Source organism: Lethenteron reissneri, chromosome 16 (assembly GCF_015708825.2).
Source record: "Lethenteron reissneri isolate LAM-NWPU_2019-01 chromosome 16, ASM1570882v1, whole genome shotgun sequence".
NCBI classification, from domain to species: domain Eukaryota; kingdom Metazoa; phylum Chordata; class Hyperoartia; order Petromyzontiformes; family Petromyzontidae; genus Lethenteron; species Lethenteron reissneri.
Genome location: NC_083794.1, coordinates 10475591 through 10500419, shown reverse-complemented (window position 1 = coordinate 10500419; position 24829 = coordinate 10475591). Strand labels below are relative to the sequence as shown.

The 24829-nt window shown below is 49.0% G+C and overlaps 1 protein-coding gene across 2 annotated transcripts; it reads right to left on the bottom strand.

The window, feature by feature from the left end:
* Positions 1-3750: 3750 nt before the first annotated feature.
* LOC133342985 (paired mesoderm homeobox protein 2B-like) lies at positions 3751-23314 on the bottom strand. Of its 2 annotated transcripts, none has more exons than XM_061552399.1 (3): positions 22385-23314; positions 17135-17322; positions 3751-4344 (listed from the first exon to the last, which is right to left on the bottom strand). In XM_061552399.1, exons 1-3 carry the CDS (start codon positions 22635-22637, stop codon positions 3766-3768), a joined length of 1020 nt encoding a protein of 339 aa, XP_061408383.1. In that variant the 5' UTR covers positions 22638-23314; the 3' UTR covers positions 3751-3765. The 2 variants fall into 2 exon arrangements, with proteins under 2 accessions (XP_061408383.1, XP_061408384.1); XM_061552400.1 differs by having other exon boundaries at positions 22397-23314.
* Between the last annotated feature and the right edge of the window lie 1515 nt (positions 23315-24829).

Genomic DNA, 24829 nt, shown 5'->3' with positions numbered 1-24829 from the left:
GGATTTTGTCGCGTGCTAGTGATATGGTGATGTGTGTGTGCGATTCGTGTATAGTTTCCTTTGGGCGAGATCGTCACGTAGGTACAATGTCAATCATGAATGAAAGAAGAATAGCTTTTTTCCTTTGCTGGCAATAAAACCGGGGGCGTTATGAAGATGTTCAAGCGCCAAATAGAAACCTTTACAAAGGAACCAAGTACGGCATTAACCACACACGGTACGTGTGGCGAATATGCAAACAAACATCGTCAACTGTTTTGTTATTCACTGCTGTATTGTATAATCATCCACCGCGAGACTGAGCTGATAAAATCAATCTTTCACACGTCACGGGTAAATACATCCCCAAATTGGTTGGGGTTTCCACGGGGGGAAAAAACGGGACATTTTGAAAAGTAAAATTTTTACAATTGACAGTCTTAAATTTCGATTCAAAGCTTTCGTGACTGCAGGGATTCGTCTTCTTAGTTCTTTCGGTAAAGTCACGTAGAATGGAAATAAAAAAATAATAAAAAAATAAAACATAACAAAATAATTCTCACGACGTTTCGGCCACAACGCAAGCAGCCGTCATCAGGTGGAGAACAGGTCTGTCGATGAATTGACAGTCTTGTTCGACGTTTCGCTTGAGATGCCTACATGCAGCGTTAACAAGGGCTACGCTCTTGCGTGAGAACGCAACCTTGTCATCGTTCCTCCGGCTTTGCTGAAAAAGCAAATAATTTGGCCGTGCAGTATCATTTAGCCCACGTGCCAACCTGGCTTGATTGGCTTTGTCGTGTGGTGGGTTATAGTTAAACACAAATTCACATTCTACCGACACGATTTAACCCGAACCAGAAACTAACGATACATCTTAATATTGGTCATGAAAGCCTACGTGTAAAATGAGTGCGTGTGCGTGTTTGCATGTTGTGATGTGTGGCGTTTGCGGGTGTGCGTTTCGTGTGTTGGCTGAGAATGTGGGTGACTGGACAACCCCCTGGGTGTCATTTCGTGAGCTATTTCATGAGTTCGACTATGACATTTCCGCGAGAAACAGACCACTTGCCCATATTGGATGGACGACGAGGTACGTACATTTGTACACATACACACACACACGTACAAAACAAAGATCCCCCGTGTAGCCTTAACAGACTGTAGGGGCAAGTGCTGTTAGCGAGCACCTATGAAGGCCGGAACGGTACACGAGGGGGTGGGTGGCCAGCACCACGCCCGACCGCCTTTGTCTCCCCAGTGGCGATGTTTACACACCGCACCAGGTACTCATTTCAGGCTGAGTCGACCTAGGGGAGGCCCAGGACCGGTTCAGATAATCTTCACTGGTGTTGGCCGTGAGCGGGAATCGAATCCGTGTCTCCGGGTTCATAGCGCAGCGCGCTAACCGCTGCACTACCGCTCCCCATACACACACATACACACACACACGTACATACGTATCTGTATAAAGTATTTTCAGGACCCTCTGGAAAAAGGAGTTTTGAGACTCGCCGAGACGCTTCTGGATAAATAAATGGCATCAGCATATTCAGCAACATCATCATCATCACTCACTCACTATAATATTCCGTCGCCCTGGGCAGTGCGTACTTAATTACTTTGTTTTCCCGGGTCGACCAGGACGTTTAAATAATACTTAGCTTCGGGCAACCACGCGTTAGTTAACACACACACACACGCGCGCGCACTCGAGTCAGTTCTCTAACTACCTGCTGAGGCCCACGCAGAGAAGTGACTGAGGGTGCTGAAATCATTTGTAAAAAAACGTTTGTTTAAAATCAGGTCCAATTTTTTTTTTACCCTCCTTACCCCCCCCGCCCCCGCTCCCACTCCCACCCGCCCACCTCCCCTCTAGTCTCCGATTAGTGTGGCTCAGATGCTTGCAGTGACGGACACGTTTCGTTTCCGAGTGGTTAGGCATCAACGTTGTGGCCGCGGTAGCGTGAGAATTGAAGTCGCGTGGCGCATGCCGGGCACGGGACCCCAGCGTGCGCGATTTTACAACTTGCACGGTCACGCAATTAGCCCCAATTCGCAACAGACGCATCAAAAGGCGTGGCTTTTAAAGTTGTGACTCTGTCCGTACCAACACGACTCCCGACATTAATATGTTCATCATCCCTCGTCGTCGTCGTCGTCGTCATCATCCAGATCACTTTTAGATTTCGATTTAAAGCTTTCGTGACTGCAGGGATTCATCTTCTTGGTTCTTTCGGTAAAGTCACGTAGAAGGGAAATAATAAAATAATAAAAATAAAACATAATAAAATATTTCTCACGACGTTTCGGCCACAACGCAAGCAGCCGTCCTCAGATGAAGACCAGGTCTGTCGGGGAGACAGCGCTGTCACTTTTAGATTCTGTACTTGGAAAGTAATAAAAACCCGAGCCCTGATATTGATGAACGCGGTGGCGTTTGTTGTGTCGTTCCGTTCTAAATGTTACAGTCGTGTATACTGCGCATGTAGAGTCTACACACCTATGTTCTACAAGTCACCTACCTGTATGTTGAGATATATATTGCATATACAGTGCTCGTGGGGGTGGATGGAAGGGGAGTGGTGGCGCAGTGGTTTGCGCATGACGCTCTATGAACCCGGCCACCTGAGTTCGACCCCCGGACACGGCTAACATCGGTGGCTCACCGACTAATATCCGAACCGGTCCTGGGCCTCCCCCCCCCTCCCTTGTCGTCACCAATTCACACAAGCCTCTGTGGTGAAGTATGTTCACACAAACCCTTGCGACCCACACGAAGTCGGGGCGGGGGGGGGTGGAGAGGGGGGGGCTTCATCTAGCAGTGGATTGAAAATGAACTAAAATGATTATACTGTTTAATTGCGCTCGTGGCACGATGTACAGTATATATTACACTAAGCGCATTGCATAAAGCACATACAATAGCATTTCATATATACTGCATATCATAGCGTGCTACAGCATACTCACGTAATAAATACATATGGACTATAGCGTCCGATATACACTATATCACACACTATAGCACTGCTACAGGGAGGGGGGAGGCGGACAGACCTCGTGCGATTTGTCGCGAAAAGACGTCATGTGATGGCACTCTTCTGGGCAGAGTAAACGACGGTCTATGGCAGCCCTGGGTGGTTCAAGGAGTCATCGTGATCACCAAAGTCTCCATCATCATCATCATCGGCGTCGTCATATTGATCATCGCATCAGAATGGCGATTGCCACCATCGTCATCATCTCGGAATAATCATCTCCGCTGTCGTAATGATCATTGTCATCTTCATTATCCGCAGACGTCATTCGCTACAGTGATCACCATTCGGCTTTCTCATCATAATCTTCAATGAAAACTATTACTATCATCATTATCAACATCCATCAATAATTAAAACTACTATCATCATCATAATCGCGATCATCTTTCAGCACGCTCATGTCATCTCTAATCATCAATATCATCATCATCATCTTCTATCAATCACCAGTACATCCATATCAATCGACCACATGAACATGTTCATTATCAATCGTCATCGTTAATTTCAATCACCCACCACATCACTACCACCACCTCCGTTTCCTTCTCCCTGACAATCAGTCCTCATATCCGTTCCTCATCCTCTCCATCCTCCACCACCACCACCACCGGTATCACGTCGCCCTCCCCAACCCTCTACGCTCTAAACCCCCATCTCCCGTCTCCTCCTTCTCCTCCTCCCGTCTCCTCCTCATCTCCCTCCCTCCCTCGCGCATCCATCCCCTCCATCCACCCCCTCTTCAGAAGATGTGGCTCTTCACTGGCGAGGGCTTCATGCCTGCGGGCCGCTGCAGGGACGACAGGACGCTGGCGAAGGGCCCCCCCAGGGCCTCGCACACGGTCACCCCGGGCACGGGGCTCGTCCAGGCCGCGGCCGTTGCCGCCGCGTGAGCTGCCGCCGCCGCCGCCGCCGCAGATCGTGCGCCGCAGTCGGAAGCGGGACTCAGGCTCCCGCATGACCCCACGGGTCCCACGCCGCCACCGCCGCCGCCACCGCCGCCGCCGCCTACTCCTCCGCCAGCTCCTCCCGACGATTGCACGGTCACCCCGTGCGGGCCCGACGGGATGGAGAGACCGCCCGAGGATATCGCGTTGCCGTTCCCGACTCCTCCGCCTTGGACCGAGCCCTGACCGCAGGGTCCGATGCCGATTCCCAAGCCCACCCCGACTCCGCTGCTCGACGCGGTGCTGTCCGGTGCTGCGGATTTGACCTCCTTGGGGTCGTCGTCGGCGCGCGCCTCGGCTTTCTTGGCGGCGCACGCGTTCTTGGCGGCGCGCTCCTGCTTGCGGAACTTGGCGCGCCGGTTCTGGAACCAAACCTTGGGCGCGCCGAGGGGAAGGGACACGGGCAGATCGAGAGAGAGACAGAGGGTGAGGGAGTGATGATATTGAGATGAGAGAAATCGAGATGCGTACATCGAGTCAACGTTTCGCCGAAGCGGCGCTCGTATGCCCTTTTGCAGTGCCGAGACTGTGATGGAAATTCCACATTGCCGTGGCGTGGGAGAGGCTACCTGTAGGGCAACCACTGTTCACTTCCCCCACACAAAGTGGTGGTGATGATGAGCGTAGGCCACCACCAGGCGGAATTTACTGAAGGGATGACCGTTGAGGACAGAGTGCACAGTGATGCATTGCGCAGGTCGATTTCTGCAGCAGAGAATGTACTAACTAGTTGATGCGTTCTATCCCACCCACCCCTACAATCTGTGAACTTAAAAGGTGAACAACGGCTTTGGTCGACGAGTAGAAACCGGCACGTGGTCACGAGCTCAGCACGATCGCCAACACCACTGTGGAAGAAATAAAAGTATATGCTAATAGGCGACGATTCGGGCAATGGGCCTTCCTCATAGCACATGTTCTTAATAGCGACTATGCAGTCAATTGTCCATCATAGCGCATTTTTTTTCCGTTTAAGATCACGCGCAGTCTTATTCACGAATGTGTTGAGTTTGTTTGTTATTTGTGCTTGAGCAATCACTGCCACCGCCGAATCACCAACATACGTTACGTATTTAGCTTCGTAACTAGCAGTGGACTCCACGTTTTGACTGCTCTAATCGACGAGCCTCGGAAGAATGACTCCACGAAATCCACAGGCTGAGACCAGTGCCGCATTATCCTAGTAGCAAAAGTAACTACACATGTAGCTACGGGCCCCGCACTTTCAAGGGTCCCGCGCGAAATGCTTTCAAGCTATCAATTCTGGTGAATCTGCACTTGCTCTATTACTATAGTACTATACTGCCTTCAACTTCTATGAACGACTGGGCGTTTAAGATTAGCGATTTGTCGTATTATCTGGCTGTATAGCAAATGAAAAAATACAATTACTTTACTATGCAAGTAAAATAATGTATGTGTTTTAATATTTACGATTTTTTATTTATTTAGGACCCCTTTAAAAAGTATGCTACAGGCCCCGCACTAGCTTAATCCGGCACTGGCTGAGACTTGATTATTCCTCCACGAGTTGTCGTCGACGCGTCTAAGACGACGAGTGAATAAATACAGAAATGCCGAGCTATGACTAAATAGACGCTGCTGTGATCCAGCAAACTTAGAGGCAAGGGTTGGTGGGTTACGTAGAGCAGTGGTTCGTAACCTTTACCGGAGCCTGCACCTTGTTGGTTCTCAATCGTAAAGAAAACGTTATGTCTGTAAAGAAATACAAAGGCTTGATGGAACAAAGTAGTTGCACTTCCGTGTCCGTGCCTAATTTGTCTTTTCGATTATTTACTTTCTAACACAAAATCTGGCCATGTTTCGCACCCATAGAAAGGGCATCTCGCACACCCCACGTTAAGAACCACTGGACGGAGAGAGATTTATCTTCTTGGTTCTGTCGGTAAAGTCACGTAGAAGGGAAGCAATAAAATGATAAAATAAAACATAATAAAATAATTCTCACGACGTTTCGGCCACAACGCAAGCAGCCGTCCTCAGGTGAAGACCAGGTCTGTCAGACGCTGTCTTCCCGACAGACCTGGTCTTCACCTGAGGACGGCTGCTTGCGTTGTGGCCGAAACGTCGTGAGAATTATTTTATTATGTTTTATTTTTATTATTTTATTATTTCTCTTCTACGTGACTTTACCGAAAGAACCAAGAAGATGAATCCCTGCAGTCACGAAAGCTTCAAATCGGAGAGAGATTTGTGAGACTCCTGCCTAACCAGCTGCAGTTTTCTGGGTGGCCAGGAGATGGCAGCACGCGATGATTAATTTCTCACGGGAAAGCCGGGCACGTGGTGGTGATGGTGGTGGTGGCTACGCGCGTGACTGTCTGTAAACCCAGCACTGCGTGTGGGGGCAGCAGAGAGGGTTGCTGGATCACACACAGATCCTGCCGAAACTCTCTTCCCGTTGGCGTTGAGGAAGTGCCATCACCTGGCTTGCCAGCAGAATGCAGTCGAGCAAAGTGTGTGTGGACTGACATCACCTGCCCCTTGTTTGATGGGCTCGGGCAGTGCAACTTCATTGCAAGGCCCGCGGGCCACTGGCGCCCCCCCCCCCCCGTGCGGCCCCCGACAATAGACAACACGTGACAATACCTGCCCCCTCCCCCCCCATCATCATCGTGCTGCTGTCAAACCCCCCAATGGTTTCAAATGGTGTGGCGGCCCTCGCACCGATGATGTCTTAGAACGTACCCCCCCCCCCTCTCTCTGAAAATGATTGAAGAGAACTGGGATAGAGCGTTGTCCCCTGGCATGTGTGGGGTTTTTTTCCTGGGGGGAGGGGGGGTGCTCCGGTTTCATCCCACGTGTATACACACTCACGGATTGCCTGGAAACATCTTAATATGGAGAGAACTGCAGAGCAATTGTTGGCGTCGGCTCACCACCCGACGGCACTTCCGACGTTGGCTTGTGGTCACTTATCGGGCGATTGTGAGATGCAATTTGCATGCAACGACGCGACATAAAGCTAATGATTAAAACAGATTTTCAGAAGATTGTGTTTTATTTATAAATATTTACCGAGTCGCTAGTGGACCGGAGTAGTTGCCACGTGACGAGTACATTAGTGGCCACAGTGATACGTAAAACATATACTGGACGTGGGTTGCCGGGATCAGAAATAATACAATGCTGGACGAGGGCCTCTCCACCCCGTATGGATCGAGGGGGTCATTTCACCATACTTCACCACGACTTAGCGATACACAGCCCTCTGCATAGCCCCGCAACAGCCTATATATAAACACCCTGCTGTGTGCATAGCGGTCATCCATGTAAGGGCTATCCAGGCTCAACCCTGCTTAGCTTCCTGATATCTCGATATGGCGAGGTCATGCCACGTGCTCGTGGGTTCTAAACAAAAGTCGTTGATTGCTTCATTGTAACTTCGCGTGTTACCGACACACCGAGTTATCCCCGAGTTGATCCCCTCCCCCCCTCCCCATAATATATGTACGTAATAATTGACACAATATAATAACTATGATAGTGTAATATTGTTACGCATTGACGGTCACGACAGGGGTAACTGATGTAAAGTGATGATGATGTTCAGGAGAGAGGCAAGAGATGTGAAATTTGGCAAACATTCAGCAAAGTGCACACAAAAACAAAATTAATAAAACTACGTATTTTTTCTTCTTATATATTTCGACCTCAAAAGAATCGCGGCATGGACGTTGTCGATTGGTTTTACTCATAGAGCACAGACAATCTAAAGTTCTACATCGCGTTAAACACCGACGAACTATATGAACCCCCATTGGAACCTCATTTGCCAGTAAAAAATATGATAATTGTTTTTTTACCCTTCTATCTGGCAACAAAACTGACACCTTTTTTTACAAGGAGTCATGTTTGCATAGACCGCAATACCTGCAGTCATAATGCAAACAAAAAACACAACTCTGACAGTGCATACATTATCAGAGTTGTGTTTTTTGTTTGCATTATGACTGCAAGTATTGTGGTCTGTGAAAACATGACTCCTCGTAAACAAAGGTGTCAGTTTGCCAGATAGAAGGGTAAAAAACAATTATTATATGAACCCCCATCAATGGTCAGTGAACCCGATCCATTCGCCTGCCGTGGAGTGTGACGCTAAAGACGATATAAAGTAGCGTCTTGTAAATATTGATTTACATTCTCAATCACATATTCTTGGTTTATTTCGGTAAAGTCACCTAAATAGAAAACCAAAAAAAAATCGAAAAATAAAAGCAAAAAACCAAAACGACGTTTCGATCGCAACACTTCACCAGTCTTCATCAGGCGGAGAAGACCGTTTGTGTTGCGATCGAAACGTCGTGGGTTTTTTGCTTTTATTTTAGATTTTTATTTATTTATATTTACGTGCCTTTACCGAAAGAACCAAGAGTATGAATTCCTGCAGTCACGAAACTTTAAAGTCCGAATTCTCAATCCCTCCATGGATGAAAACTTCCCCAGCCATATCGATGAACGTGTGGAGGTGGGGGGGGGGGGCAGACACGTGGCGAGTTGGAACAGTTAGGGGGGCACAGCTGGCGCATCTGCCGGTCATCTCAGTCAGTCAGTCAGTCAACCCGTGGCACCTGGCGCTGTCCCGTGACCTCCTGCCAGCAGCGAGCCTTCGACACTTCACGTGGCCTCGGAGTGCACCTTAGAATCTGTATTTTATACTGCAGGAGGAATCCGATGAGCTATGAAGCTCTTATTTTTCTACGCCCCCCCCCCCCCTATCACAGATGTCCAGTAGAGGGCGGGTCGGAGAAAGTTACATCACCACCGCTTAGTGACGAATGACGGCTGCTGTTGTTGTTGTTCTATATATTGAAACACTTACGTTAAGCAAAACACATGTTTACCCACATCCTTCTCTATACGCGCGTTTGCATACACTACGGTTTTGGGGAAGGAGGGTGGATTGGTGGCGGAGCAGTTAGCGGCACCGTCGAACAGAATCTCATTCGTGTGAACTGTGCCTGGACTCCCCGCCCCTCCACCCACTTCACCAACCCGCACTGACCAGCGTGGTGAAGTATGGTCAAACGACTCCCCACCATGGCCCATAGGGCGTGGGGAGGCCTCCATCCAGCGGTGAGTTGACAAGGGGCGATAAAGTATTAATTGTTTTTTTTAGAATAATTATATTTATGCGGCAATTGTAAAGGTGTGTTTAACACCGATATTTAACGCCACTTAAAATATAGCAACATTTACACAATAGTAATATAAATTAAGTTCAACGAATAAAACGTCGTTTTCATTCGCACGTACGGTGCGAAAGAAGCTCACCACAAATGTAGACATACATAAGCTCGTTTGCCTATGTATAGTATGCATACAATCAAGACGGAGTGACTGACGTGCTACATGGGGTTGATGCTCTACAATGGCTGGGAATCTTAAATGTTGCTCTGCAGGGTCAAGTCAGTTATGCCTTTTAAACATCTGAAAACCAATACTGTATATATCTTGTTGTTTGTTTAGAGTTTGGGCCTCCATAAATCAAGTTCGCGCGGAGGTTGATTGGTTTCACTCGCAGCGACAGTGGAGATGATTCGGAGATTGAAGATGGAAAATCAATGCGCCGTCTAACTGGTCTTTACGAGAAGATATTATGAAGCCCTCTCCACACTTTAGCGTCGGAAGCGCCATCGACTTGGGATGGCGTTTCCGTGCCATCGACTTGGGATGACGATCCCCCGCCGTTGACGGGGGAGGCAAGTGCTTCGGTGTTCGCCAAACAATCCGACGGCAAAGAGGCAACATTGGCCACCAAAATAAAACAACAATCCCTCCCCCCCCCGTGAATCAAATATTGTAGATAAACACACACACACGGTGTACAACCACTATCACCACCACTACTACCACCACTACCACCACTACTACCACTACTACCACTACCACCACCACTACCACCACCACCACCACCAGGAGCAGCTACCTGTCGATCAACACACCTCTCGTTCTGCCTCTTCCCTCTATCCCACGGGTCAGAAAACCAAAATGACACGAAGAGTGATTTTTTTTTAGGGGGGGGGGGGAATTCGGTAAGAAACTCAATATTTCAAGAGCCGCAATGCACTGTGGGTGAATACGAGACGGCGGGGGCCCTTCATAGAGAAGGGTCACGGGGCAGTCCTTACAGAGCCGCAGGCGGCCCGGAGTAGCGGGTTGCCGACCCCTGGTCTATCCCGAACCTCTAACCCTCGAACCCTCTAACCTCTAACCCTCTAACCTCTAACCTGTATCCCTATAACCCTAACCTCTAACGCTCTATCCCGAACCTCTAACCCTCTAACCTCTAACCCCTAACCCGCTAACCTGTATCCCTATAACCCTAACCTCTAACCCGAGCCCTCTAACCTGCTCACCTGTAACCCTAACCTCTAACCCTCTATCCCGAACCTCTAACCCCTAACCCGCTAACCTATATCCATGTAACCCTAACCTCTAACCCCTAACTCCTAATCCGCTAACCTATATCCATGTAACCCTAACCTCTAACCCGCTAACCTATATTCCCTGTAACCCTAACCTCTAACCCCTAACCCGTTAACCCGCTAACCTATATCCATGTAACCCGAACCCCTAACGCTCTAACCCTAACCTCTAACCCTCTAACCCCCTAACCTCTAACCCTAACCTCGAACCCTCTAACCCGAACTGTTAAGACAACCTCTTCGCTCCCAGAGTTCTTGCAACGTGGCTTAATTCGGGGAACGTAAAAAAACAACTCTTCCGGGCGATAACACCCTCGAGTGTGCTGTTTGTTGCTGCCCACGTCACCAACAACAAACACAAAAAATGGACAATTCACAAGCGACCGTTAACTTTCGTGGGGAAAAAAGCCAAACCCCCCCCCCCCAAAAAAAAACAACCCATCCCAATAACAATAATTCACACAAACGAGATTTCATGATGATCCACGTTACTGAATACAGCAAACAAAATAAACCATGCGAAGCATCACCACCACTGCATTTTAAACACGACAATGACTGTCATGTTATATTAATTACGTATCGATATTGGTCCCCCACCCCCCCCGCAATTATAATTCAATATAATTCACGCTATCGCACGCGCGTGTACGTAGGGGCTCGAGTGAATGCCTCTGATCGTGTAAAGCTGCGGCAGTGTTATTATTCTTCTTCTTCTTGGTTCTTTCGGTAAAGTCACGTAGAATGGAAATAATAAAATAATAAAATAAAACATAATAAAATAATTTTCACGACGTTTCGGCCACAACGCAAGCAGCCGTCCTCAGGTGAAGAACAGGTCTGTCTTCTTGAAGACGGCTTTAGCGTCAAGAAGACAGACCTGTTCTTCACCTGAGGACGGCTGCTTGCGTTGTGGCCGAAACGTCGTGAGAATTATTTTATTACATTCAGACTCTGTCTTATCGACAGACCTGTTCTTCACCTGAGGACGGCTGGCTTGCATTGTGGCCGAAACGTCGTGATAATTATTTTATTATGTTTTATTTGTATTATTTTATTATTTCCATTCTACGTGACTTTACCGAAAGAACCAAGAAGATGAATCCCTGCAGTCACGAAAGCTTTAAATCGAAATTATTATTATTATTCACTCGGGAAGGGCATCGTCTGTGTTATCCCGCTGTCCGTCGGCTTTAGCGTCACACTCGACGAGAGGCGAATTTCATGGTTCAATGACGATGAGGGGTGCGCGCACAGTTTTATTTAAAAGCGTGATGCGCCAAACCCGAAATAAATTCTGACCTTTAGGCTGACCTTGCCCCTCGATAATAAAAAACACACTTTCGTTTTCCGATGTTTCCAGTTATAAGCAGAACTGATTTGACGATGTATCATATTTCTCACCCTTCTAGAACGTCATTCGAATTTAGATCGGTCAGCCTCCATCATTTATGCGCACATATCATTTCCGATTTCTAACCCTTCTAGAACATCATTAGAATTTAGATCGGTCAGCCTCCACCATCTATGCGTACACCACATTTCGGGTTTATAACCCTTCTAGAACATCATTATAATGGACTAGCTGTACTACCCGGCTTCGCCCGGGACTTGGATCCACCACGCCCGGCCGCTATAATGGATGAGTCTCCATCACCTCTATCTTTTTTGGGATAAGCGTGCGTGACACGGGGTTTAAATCTGTGTCCGGTACATCTGTGACATATGATACGCGTGTATCTATTACGTGTATCATCATCATCATCATCAGCCATGGTTAATCCACTGCTGGATGAAGGCCTTACTAACGCCGTCGCCGCCGTCTCTCGCGACGATCCTTTGGTGGGATAAATCCACCGAGCGACTGAAAAGAAGCCGATTCTACCGCTCCATCTCCACTGTAGACGTCCTCCCTGGACGAGTTTCATTCCTTGGCTTCCCACTCCGTTATCACTCGACGACCGACCATCCTATCTGTAAACAACGTGTCCTCCTGGCCCAAGCCCGCTACATCGTCTTAACAGCTCAGAAAAAAAAACATCTCTATAACTATATTGGAACTGATAATTGGTTCTTTACCCTTCTATCTGGCAACAAAACTGACACCTTTTTGCAAGGAGTCATGTTTGCATAGACCGCAATACCTGCAGTCATAATACAAACAAAAGAACATAACTCTGATAATGTGCACTATCAGAGTTATGTTCTTTTGTTTGTATTATGACTGCAGGTATTGCGGTCTATGCAAACATGACTCCTTGCAAAAAGGTGTCAGTTTTGTTGCCAGATAGAAGGGTAAAGAACCAATTATCATATTTTTACTGGCAAATGAGGTCCCCATAGTGTATATTGGAACTGTGTCACTCATATATACCTATATGAGAGAGCCTTGTCATCCAGAACGGACCGTACAGTGGTTAACGACGCAATGCCCGATCCACAAATACGAAGGAGACGTCACAGGGATGCACTGCTCCTGGACGCGGTCATCTGGGCTTTGACCACCTGAATGCGAAACTCTTGTTGTTGTTTTTGTTGCTCTGCAATCTACATCAACCCACACGAAAAGCAGACGATCACCTATATACACGTACGCTTATCAATACTGGCGTTATCGTAACTGATCGATGTACTGTCGGCAACCAACGCTACATGACGAGGCATTTGTTTCGAATTCGGTACAAAAACTCAATATCTCAAGAGCCATATTGTTTTGTTCTTTTGGAAAAATCACGGAGATAGAAAAATAATAATAAAAATCACTAATGTAGATTGTAGCCTGGTTATTAAGCTGAGTGAGTGTACTGGCAGTCTATAATGTAGACTGTAGCCTGGTTCTTAACCTCGGTGAGTGTACTGACAGTCTACAATGTAGACTGCTGCCTGGTTCTTAATTGGAGTTAGTATACTGGCAGTCTATAATGTAGACTGTAGCCTGGTTATTAAGCTGGGTGAGTGTACTGGCAGTCTATAATTTAGACTGTAGCCTGGTTCTTAACCTCGGTGAGCGTACTGGCAGTCTATAATGTAGACTGCTGCCTGGTTCTTAATTGGAGTGAGTATACCGGCAGTCTATAATGTAGACTGTCGCCTGGTTATTAAGTTTGGTGATTGTACTGGCAGTCTATAGTTTAGACTGTAGCCTGCTTATTAACCTCGGTGAGCGTACTGGCAGTCTATAACGTAGACTATAGCTTGTTTTTTAAGCAAGACTGTAGCTTGGTGTTTAATCACAAGATGCACTGCGTGGTGAATACGAGACGGCGGGGGGCCCTTCATACAGAACGGTCACGAAGCAGTCACTGGGAGAGCCGCAGATCGCCGAGCCCGCGGTCTATGGGAAGCACATCCCTCCTCTTCCTCCCCAGCGCCTCTCTGCTGCGGCGCCGTGATCTCAGCCCGAAACAAGCCAACGAGCAGAGAGCCGTCTGCAATTGTCAAGTGACATCGTGGACCCTCCGATAGACGCGATCGGGCATGCGTGCCTGTGCGTGTGCGCGCGTGTGTGTGTGTAATATTTGTCTGTGTGTTTTACGTTGTGCGTAACTCTGTGCGTGTGTGTATATGTGTGTGTGTATATATTTGTCTGTGTGTTTTACGTTGTGCGTAACTCTGTGCGTGTGTGTATATGTGTGTGTGTGTATATATTTGTCTGTGTGTTTTACGTTGTGTGTAACTCTGTGCGTGTGTGTATATGTGTGTGTGTGTATATTTGTCTGTGTGTTTTACGTTGTGTGTAACTCTGTGCGTGTGTGTATATGTGTGTGTATATATATTTGTCTGTGTGTTTTACGTTGTGTGTAACACTGTGCGTGTGTGTATATGTTTTACTTTGGTGGGGTAGCGGTAGTGTAGCGGTTAAAGCGCTGTGATATGAACCCGGCGACCCGGGTTCGATTCCCGCTCAGGGCCAACACCGGTGACAATTATCTGAACCGGTCCCAGGCCCCCCTAGGTCGACTCAGCATCAAATGAGTACCTCGTGCGGTGTGTAAACATCGACACTAGGGAGACAAAGGCGGTCGGGCGTGGTGCTGGCCACCCACCCCCTTGTGTATCGTTCCGGCCTTCACAGGTGCTCGCTAACAGCACTTGCCCCTACAGCCTGTTAAGGCTATACGGGGGATATTTGTAATTCGATATATGTGTGTGTTTTTTACGTTGTGTGTAACCCTGTGTGTGTATGTGTGTAGGGCTGTGCGCCTCGCACACTGTGTAAACATTAGCATTGGGGAGACAAAGGCGGCTGGGCGGGGGGGCTGGATACCCACCCCCTCGTGTGCCGTGTCGGTCTTCAAAGATGTTACTCGCTAACAGCACTTGACCCAACGGCCTCTGCAGGCTACCTGCGGAATCTTTGTCTTTGTGGAGTAGTAGTGTAGCGGTTGGCGCGCTGCGCTACGAACCCGGCGACCCGAGTTCGAATCCAGCTCACGGCCAAACACCCAGTGACGATTATCTGAACTGGTTCTGGGGCTCCCCTCGGTCGACTCAGCCTCAAATGAGTACCTGGTGGGTGTGTAAAGCGTACTTCGCCACTGGAGAGACAAAGGCGGTCGGTCGTGGTGTTGTGCACCCACCCCCTCGTAACCCGTGCCGGCCTTCATAGGTTCTCGCCAACAGCACTTGCCCCAAAAGTATGTTAAGGCTATACGGGGGGATCTTTGTCTTTTGTATGCATGCGTGTATGTATGCGCTCCAATATTGACGGCGCCCATCATAATAATTCACTTAATTAATAAAACATAGCAATGCCCTTTATTTACCCAATTGAATAGCAATACCCTTCACTTAGCCAATTAAAATTGATATCCATCGTAAATATTGTGCGGGCCACTCACAGATCAACTCAGCTCGAAGACGAGTATCACTTTGCAGAGCGCTCAGGATCGTGATTGTTTATTTTTGTTCGTTTGTTAAAATCCACATTTATTACACAATTACCGAAAATTCACACTAACGACGAACAGACATACTGCCCATACAGACGCCACACACACAGATAGCCCTAGGCGTGGTAACAGCCGATTGTATTGTGGTGAAGAACAGGACGCTGTCTTTCCGACAGCTGTCTTTCCGACAGCCCTGTTCTTCACCTGAGGACGGCTGCTTGCGTTGTGGCGGAAACGTCGTGAGAATTGTATTTTATAATGTTTTATTTTTTCTTATTTTATTATTTCCCTTCTACGTGACTTTACCGAAAGAACCAAGAAGATGAATCCCTGCAGTCACGAAAGCTTTAAATCGAAACAACAAAACCGCTACTTAATAATCACTCGCGATAGATGTCCGATCCGTGGCCGGGAATCGCACTTATGCAGCCGAGTTCATAACCCAGTTCGCTAATCACTGCGCCACCACTCCCCCGCCTTGGTATTTCAGCAAAAGTCAAACGCCTTTCGGAGAAAGATTTTGTACAACCGTTGCTGGTGCTGCGCTGAATGGGCTAAACGGTTAACTTCTTGCCGATAAACGATTGGCAATCCAGCGGAAATTGTTAATCTCTGGCCGCACCCTGCCGATGAGACTCGAAAAAGTCACAACCGCTCGAGGCTTTGTGCGCTTAAATGCACGTAAATGTTGCTGTTAAACATTGCTTCCGATGTACCATAGGCGAACGGACATAAAAGTGTCCCATCAGCCTACACACTTGCACAAAGACAAATATCTCCCGTGTAGCCTTGATAGACTGTTGGGGCAAGTGCTGTTAGCGAGCAGCTATGAAGGTCGGCACGGCACACGAGGCGGTGGGTGGCCAGCACCACGCCCGACCGCCTTTTGTCTCCCGAGTTGCGATGTTTACTACACACCGAACCAGGTAGTCATTTGAGGCTGAGTCGACCTGTGGGCGCCACTGGCGAGATGTTAACTACCTCGCCTGGTACACAGGAGTGCGTAGGTTCGATCCCGGCCCTGACGCCTGCTGCTGTATATTTAGAGTTTGCGTGTCTCTCTTTCTCCCCGTGGTCGCGGGGATTTTTCTCAACATCACGCGTTTCGAGTATTTGGTTGAAATAGATTTCCACACGATAAGCCACTAAGTTGAGCTATCATTTGTGGACAGGTCGCATGCGAAAAGAGCTATGCAGCTCAGTGGGCCCTTACCTGGTAAAAAACAAAAAGTATTTATTTTTATATACAAAGACAAAAATCCCCCTTATAGCCTTCACAAATTGTTAGGGCAAGTGCTGTTAGCGAGTAGTACATATGAAGGCCGGAACTGCACACGAGGGGATGGGTGGCCAGGACCACGCCCGACCGCCTTTGTCTTCCCAGTGGCGATATTTACACACCGCACCAGGCACAGTTCTTATTTGAGGCTGAGTCGACCTAGGGGATATCCAGGACCAGATGAGATAATTGTCACTAGTATTGGCCGTGAGCGGGAATCGAACTCTGGTCCCCGGGTTCGTAGCCCAGGGCGCTAACCGCTACACAACAACGACAAAAACCGCCATTCGATACTCAGTGGCGGTGACATCACCACGACGCTTGTGCCAGGCTAGGTACACGTTGAGGCCACGTGAAGTGTCGAGCGCCCGCCGGCAGGAGGTCACGGGGCAGACCCAGCAGGCGCCACGGGGCGGTTCGCGTGTGTGGTGTGTGAAACCTCCCCGCGTTCTTTGGCTTTTTTTTTTTAAAGAGCGAGTCGGTGCAGCAGAGTGTGTGGGGGGGGGGGGGGGTGCTACACGGGAGCCACCGAGGCGCCTCTCACCTGGACGCGCGCCTCGGTGAGGTCGATGCGCAGGGCGAGTTCCTCGCGAGTGTAGATGTCGGGGTAGTGCGTCTCGGCGAAGACGCGCTCCAGCTCCTTGAGCTGCGCGCTGCTGAACGTGGTGCGAATGCGTCTCTGCTTGCGCTTCTCAGCCAGGGAGCCGCACTCCGAGAAGAGCTTGTAGGGAACTGTGGGCATCACGCCGCCAGGTAGGGGAGGGCAGGGAGACGACACGAGGAGGAGTAGGAGGGGTGGTGGGGAGACGTGCGGGGAGACACGAAGGGGAGACACGGGGAGAGAGACAGGAGGAGGGACGGATGAGATGCCGGCAGATTTGTGGGAGACACGCGGGCGACAGTTGATAGAGGGGAACAAAATGGGACAAAGCCGAGGAGACAGCGAGAGGGGGAGAGAGCGAAGAGACGGGTAGAGACAATGGGAGACGCGGCGAGGCGGACGGGTAACGGAATGAGGGGAGACAGGGGGGAGACACGGGAGCGGTTGATTAATGTAATTGACACTTGTTTGTACAGTACAAGAATCGCACAGCGCTCGGTCCCATTCGTACACAACGTGCAAAGAAACATCTACAGTCTATAGCCGTCTTGTAAATATATCGTTCGGGGGATGGCGTCGTTTGCGAGCATCTATTAAGGCCGGGGGGGTGGAGGGGTGGTGGCTGCACACGAGGGCGCCGTGTAGGGATCAACCTTTTCCCGGCCCCATGCGCAGTGCCGCTTGCACAGTCGGCATGACGCCGAATCCGCACGAATTGCCGAGTCGATGTAGGCGAGAACCCAGAACCGGTGTCAATGTCATTCGATTTTCATGTTAGCTGTGGACGGGGATCGAACTCAGGCGGGTGGGTTTGTAGCGCAGTGCCTTAACCAATGCGTCACAGTCACGCGCACACACAACACGCACACACACACTACCGCATACACACTTGATACAGCAATCGTGCTGTGACGGTTCCACCTGAAGGCGGAAGCTTGTGTTGCCTCCGAAACGTCGTGATTTTTATTTTATTTTTATTTTACTTTTATTAATTTGAATTTTTTACCTACGTGACTTTACCGAAAAAACCTAAGAATATACACGCACCGTCGGTTAGCAGGGTTGGCTACGTACGGTGCGAAAAAAGTTCAACACACACACACAAACCATCTCAAATTGACACAGACCATCTCTGTCATATATGTACACATACTCACACTATCTCTCTCGTTTACACACCCTCGCTATCTCTCACACATACACCATCATATAATTATAGACTGTACGTATGTCGGGTGAATGTATATTCTATCCATATACTGCGTATTTCAACCCCTTGGTGTTAGATACACGATGCTCGCTTTGTGTGTGCGTGTGTAATAAATAGCGAGGATCACCACTAGCTCCCGTCTCTGCTTACAGATTGTGAGCGCACGCGCTGTTAGCGAGCGCCTATTAAGGCCGGCCACACTGCAATCAATCAAGTGTTTATTTCTATAGCACTATTTCGTGCAAAGGATGCCAGATATATAAAAACACATGGTCAAAAGACTAAATCAAAAGAAGAATAAAAGCAATTTCTATACAACACAAAATTGCATTATAATAAATTGCTGTTGAAGGCATATAAAAAAATAACACTAAAATATAATCTTCAGTGAAAGCAAGTTTAAAAAGGTGAGTTTTTAGATTAAACTTAAAATTGCTTACATAACGTGCAATAAATATTCGTTGTTGGTCAAATATCCCGATGTAGCAGCACTCTCCTCCTCCCTCTCCTCAATAGGAGTATCTCACGACGCAGCCGTGGCTTTATTGATGGGTAAAGAAGTAAATGTTATTATTATTTTAGGCCGAGTTGACCCACAGAATGCACAGGACTGTTTTAGAGTTCACCAATTGTAATATGTACTGAATGTAATCGCTGCCAGGATGTCCTTTGGACGTCACCGTCCCCCCCTCCCTCCCAGCGAGCAAAACTTTAATTTAAAAAAGAAATCATGATATTATAGAGTACTATTTGTAACGTGGGCTCGAAGGCAGGTGGTTGGCATTGTTGTAGTGCGGGGCTAGATCCGTTATGACACCAGCACATCGGAACAACAAACAAATCACAAAGATCCCCCGTGTAGCCTTAGCAGACTGTTGGGGCAAGTGCTGTTAGCGAGCACCTATGAAGGCCGGAACGGCACACGAGGGGGTGGGTGGCCAGCACCACGCCCGGCCGCCTTTGTCTCCCCAGTGGCGATGTTTACACGCCGCACCAGGTACTCATTTGAGGCCGAGTCCACCTAGGGGAGGCCCAGTGGCGGTTAAAATAAATCGTCACTGGGCGTTGGCCGTGAGCGAGAATCGAACTCGGGTGGCCGGGTTCAGTGGCGCAGCGTAGCGCTAACCGCGACACACATCGCAACACACAAACTCACACACGCGCGCGTGTGTACGTGCCGCATATATCGGCGGCAATTGAGAACACAAAACACTTTATATATAGATACACACACACGCGCACGCGCATGTATATGTATCTATATGCGTGTGTTGTTGCGCTGGTAGCCAATGTCAAATATTGTTTGCGAATGCCGCTTAAAAGAGAAACAGTAACGTTTTATCAAAAATGCGACTTGTTTCGTGCAATGCCCCTTTCGTCGTCGCGAAAATAAGTCGCGAGTGAAGTAGGGCCATTACCCGAAACGTCTTATGTTGTTGTTATTATTATTGTAATTTGACTTGCCTTCTTTTAAAGCCGCACGTGTTTTTGTTATCAACGCAGCAGCGGCGGCAGCAGCAGCGGCGGCAACATCGCCACGTAATTTATTTTACGCTGAATAAAAACATCGATTTTACCAGTTGAATAGAGTTTGGTAAAAATAATTAAAAATATCCGACGTTAACGTCCTATTCAGAAACGAACTCTTTTAATCGTAATTAAAACTTTGCGAAGAACGATTAACAACGACAAAGATCCCCCGTGTAGCCTTAACAGACTGTTGGGGCAAGTGCTGTCAGCGAGCAGCACCTATGAAGGCCGGTACGGCGCACGAGGGAGTGGGTTGCCAGCAACCACGCCCGGCCGCCTTTGTCTCACCAGTGGCGATGTCTACTACACACCGCACCAGGTACTCATTTGAAGCTGAGTCGATCTAAGGGAGGCCCAGGACCGGTTCAGATAATCGTCACTGGGTGTTGGCCGTGAGCGGGAATCGAACTCGGGTCGCCGGGTTTCGTAGCTCAGCGCGCTAACTGCTACACTACCGCTCCCCACAACGATTATCACACACACACACCCATTAGTTTTTACATTTGATTTCTTTACTCCCGATGCTATATTGGGGGGGGCGGAAAACCATATTCGCGAAGATATTCTAAAACGAATCATGCCAAAACGTGATGGTAAATATAACCACGCTGTAACGATGATCCCTGGCCGATGTCTCAAATGGACAGTTTTTATTTCCCCCTAAACATTCTGTGCCCATAAAACTCCAAAACTCCCAAACCACCCCCCAAAAAGACCCGTCTCCAATCATCGGCGTGTCCAACCTCCCTGAAACAATCCTGCGATATTATTGTAACCACGATAATAATTGTAACCACAATAATAATCGTAATAAGAAGAAAAGGAATGACGACGATGATGATGATAAAATAGTGGTGACAAATAAAATGTCGATGCCATCTGTGCAGGGTTAGCAATTGTACAATGCCTGACGCCCATTGCCGCGGATCAACAGAGAGAGAGAGCGAATTACTGCTTAGCAGTTGCGCGCGTCCGATTTATCCACCTAGGAGCGAGCTTGCAAGCCAGTAATTTTTTATTTTTTATATATAATCGGATGATATTCTTATGCAATTTAGGTACAAATTACATCAAATGAAGGAAACGTGTCGCAGGAACGCCGCTTATATATATATAGTGTTCAACAACAAATTATTCAATTTCTTCCCTTAATGTGTTAACGGCGAAGCATAAATCGCATTAGTCACCTGGCATTTGCCAATAATTGCGTTTTCGACTTCAGATACAATAACATAACCGAGTTACTTGAGGATTATTTGAGCTTCGCGTGGTTGTATTTTCTGACGCGTTGACTTGCATTTGCGACGATTTGAGCGAGCGCCTCCAAATTTAAGGCGAAGTCGAGAGCACATTCCGGGGGATATAATCGCGACGTTGCTGCCGAACTCGCGTGTCTCGCCCGAGCGCCGTGTCTGGCCCCCGCGTCTCCTCGTGCCTCCCCCCGTGCGCTGTGGCTGACCCCCCGTGTCTCCCCGTGTCTCCCCGTGTCTCCCCGTGTCTCCTCCCCGTGCGCTGTGGCTGACCCCCCGTGTCTCCCCGTGTCTCCTCCCCGTGCGCTGTGGCTGACCCCCCGTGTCTCCCCGTGTCTCCCCGTGTCTCCCCGCGTCTCCCCGTGTCTCCTCCCCGTGCGCTGTGGCTGACCCCCCGTGTCTCCCCGTGTCTCCTCGTGTCTCCTCGTGTCTCCCCCCGTGCGCTGTGGCTGACCCCCCGTGTCTCCCCGCGTCTCCCCGTGTCTCCCCGTGTCTCACGCCCGCTCGCCCGCCCGCCCGCCCGTCTGTCTGTCCGTGTGAATGCGCGCGCTCGTCCGTGTGGCCGCGGTCAAGACAGATGTTGAACGCTCAGTCAACGGATCGACTTCTTTCGCAGCGAAGGGACAAGTTTTACGACGTTTAGAGCGGACACTGCTGCTGCTACTCCTGCGGTCATCGGACTTTGACGGATTGACAGCCACGTACGGCGACTTTTTTTTTTAATTCAGGAGTAGCCGTTATGAATATCGCTTGATGCAACAACGTTATATGAATATTTACTCATAGTTGTACCGCCGTATCAAAATGGAAGATGTCAACGTTTCAAGCAACGGACCTTATTCAGGAAGTCTACGTAAGATTTTTTTTTAACCGTGTGCGGATGTCGGCAAACACTCACGGACGACGGGACTCAGACGGCGCAAAAGGTAGCATTCCAGCACGCAGACATCATCACCAACACCATCACCAACACCATTATCAACATCATCATTAACACCATTATCAACATCATCATCAACACATCATCATCAACAATACATAGGTGTGCGCGCGCGTGTGAGTGAGTGAGCGCACACACACACACACAGAGACACACACGTGTCGGTATGCTGTACAAATTGACATCATCATAATCAACATCACATCACGGTGCGCGCGCGTGCGCGTGTGTGTGTGTGTGCGGTGGTGCAATGCAAATCGTACCAGTATACATACCCGCCGTGTACGGTCCGCCCTGGTGGTCGCGCAGACCGGCCAGGCTGCAGCTGTTGGGACCGAGGCTGGGGCACACGGAGGCAGCGGCGGCCGCGGCGGCCGCGGCCCCGAAGCTGGCCCGGATGGGCGCGTACTGACTGCACGAGCCGTAGTCTGCGTACGTGAGTCCAGAGGCGTCAACGCCGCCCATGCACGAGTCGTAGGCCGACGAGTTTAGGTAGGAGAACTCCATTTTGTACATGAGATAGCCCGGGAACAAGTGTTGTGGTGAGTGGCGGTCTCCGTGCGTGTCGTAGTCTGTGCGTGTCGCGAGCGAGAGAGGAGGGGGAGTGAAATGTGCGGATCGCGTGCGGCAAGAGAGTTGTGTCGGTCACGGTGCAGCGACGCGACTGCTGCTACGTCTGATGCTGCGATGATCTATACGCCAGATAGGGTATCTATATAATCGAGATGTGTGTGTGTGTAAAGAAAGAAAGACGACGATGAAAGTATCAATGCAAGTCGGAGGCTATAATGTTACTCGGCGAGATGAAGAAACTCCAGACTCGAACGCAAAAAGCCTTGGCCGCACGCACTCTGTGAACGCGCAGAAATTGCAGTCTCACTCACTCAACGTGCGTGCGTGCGTTCTCGAGATCGTGTGTGCTATGCGCATCAAACCCCGCTCGAGTATATATGTGTGCGTGTGTGTATAGGCGTGCGTGCGGGTGATGGCGATGTTGGCATTGGCAGTTAATGGCAGTGGTGGCGATGATGATGATGATGGCAGTAGTTGTTGGCGGTGATGATGTTAGTGATGATGTTAGTGATGGCGATGTCTTGAGTGCTTGCTGCTGCTGCTGCTGCTGCTGGCTGGCTAGCTAGCTGGCTTTACTGGCTGTCGGTGCTGCTGCTGCTGCTGCTATGGGCCCCCCCCCTTCCGATGTGAGTCGGTCGACTGCACGACGAGCAGTGTGCCGCTGCGCGTGCCCTGGCCGCGTCTTATGCCTGGCGATGAGACGCGCCGCTTTTTTGCCCCACGGGTGTTGTCTGCGCGCGCCTCCGCGGGGCAAGGGGAGGAAGGGGAAGAGAGAGAGAGAGGGGAAAAAACGGGGGCTCGAGACAAAAGGCAGAGGAGGGTGGCGGTCGCCCCTGCTAATCATTTTACATAAGAATAAGTCATCAGTCTATTGGCCTGACCCTGGGGACGGGTCCGGCTCCGTTGCTCCTGCTCCTTCGCCGTTGCAGCTCCATCCTCCCCCTCCCCCCTCCCACCCTCCCACCCCGCATGCATCATTAATTATGGCGATGCGCTCGAGGCGGCTTGGGCAACTGGAGTGGCCGCTCTCTTTGCTGGGGCTCCTCCGCTGGGCGTCGTGCTCGCCGCCGCGTTATGCGCAGCGCAACGCACGAGGAGGAGGAGGAGAGGCGAGGAGGTGGTGACGAGAGTATGGTGGTATTGTCTGGCGTAGCAACAGCGTCGTCGTCGTCCGAGTGGTGTTGCGTTCGTGAAGATGTTCGTGACATCATCGGCATCATCATTTGCTGCCGAATTTGTCGTTTTCGACTTGTAGATGTCATCGTCACCGCCGCCATCGTCATGACGATTTTACGATCATCATCGTCATCATCATCATCCGAGTGGTGTCGTCATTTTAGTGTCGTCATCCGAGCGATATCATCAGCATCGCCATTAAGTCGTGTCATCGTCACATCATCATCATCATGAGCTTTGTAATAATTAGGTATCATCATCCGAGTGTTTCCATCCGATCATCCGGGTGACATCATCATAATCATGCGAGTAACATCGGCATCATCATCATCATTATCTGAGCTACATCACCATTATCTAAGCGACGTCATTAACATAATCAACGACATCATCATCGGGGCAACATCGTTATCGTCTCAGGGATATATCATCATCATCATATTTTTTAATAAAATCATAATATTATGAACGACTCGTACATCTTTGATGCATCATTGTCATCATTTGAGTCGCATCTACAGTTAAAACACGATTCTATCCTTCGCGACATCACCGTCATCATCAGATCCAGAGATTTTTTTTGTTATTTTTTATGCTTTGTGAATATTGAACACTTTTTTTGCGAGTTTGTCAAGCTAGATGATGATAATAATAATAGGCACCATTATCACTAATAGACCGATATAATATATATTTTTAAATTAAATTGAACGACGCAAACTTGACAATAGCATCACCCATCATCGACCCACTGCGACTCGCAACTGCCTCTATCCAAATGCGTAAGTCTATACGCATATGTACCTATTCCTCTATATACAAATGGCGTGTGTACTGTGTGTATACGTGTGTGTGTGTGTGTGTACTACATAGACTGTATATGGGCGATTGGTAGCGTAGCGGTTAGAGCGCTGCGCTACAAACCCGGCGACCCAAATTCGATTCCCGCTCAGGGCCAA

Bases quoted from the DNA above. Each gene is read 5' to 3' on its own strand.
- LOC133342985 (XM_061552399.1), bottom strand. From the start codon at position 22,637: ATGTACAAAATGGAGTTCTCCTACCTAAACTCGTCGGCCTACGACTCG. The intron at 17,323-22,384 runs GTACGATTTGCA...TGATGCCCACAG, and splicing joins CACGGCGGGTATGTATACTG to TTCCCTACAAGCTCTTCTCG. The intron at 4,345-17,134 runs GTGAGAGGCGCC...GGCGCGCCCAAG, and splicing joins TCACCGAGGCGCGCGTCCAG to GTTTGGTTCCAGAACCGGCG.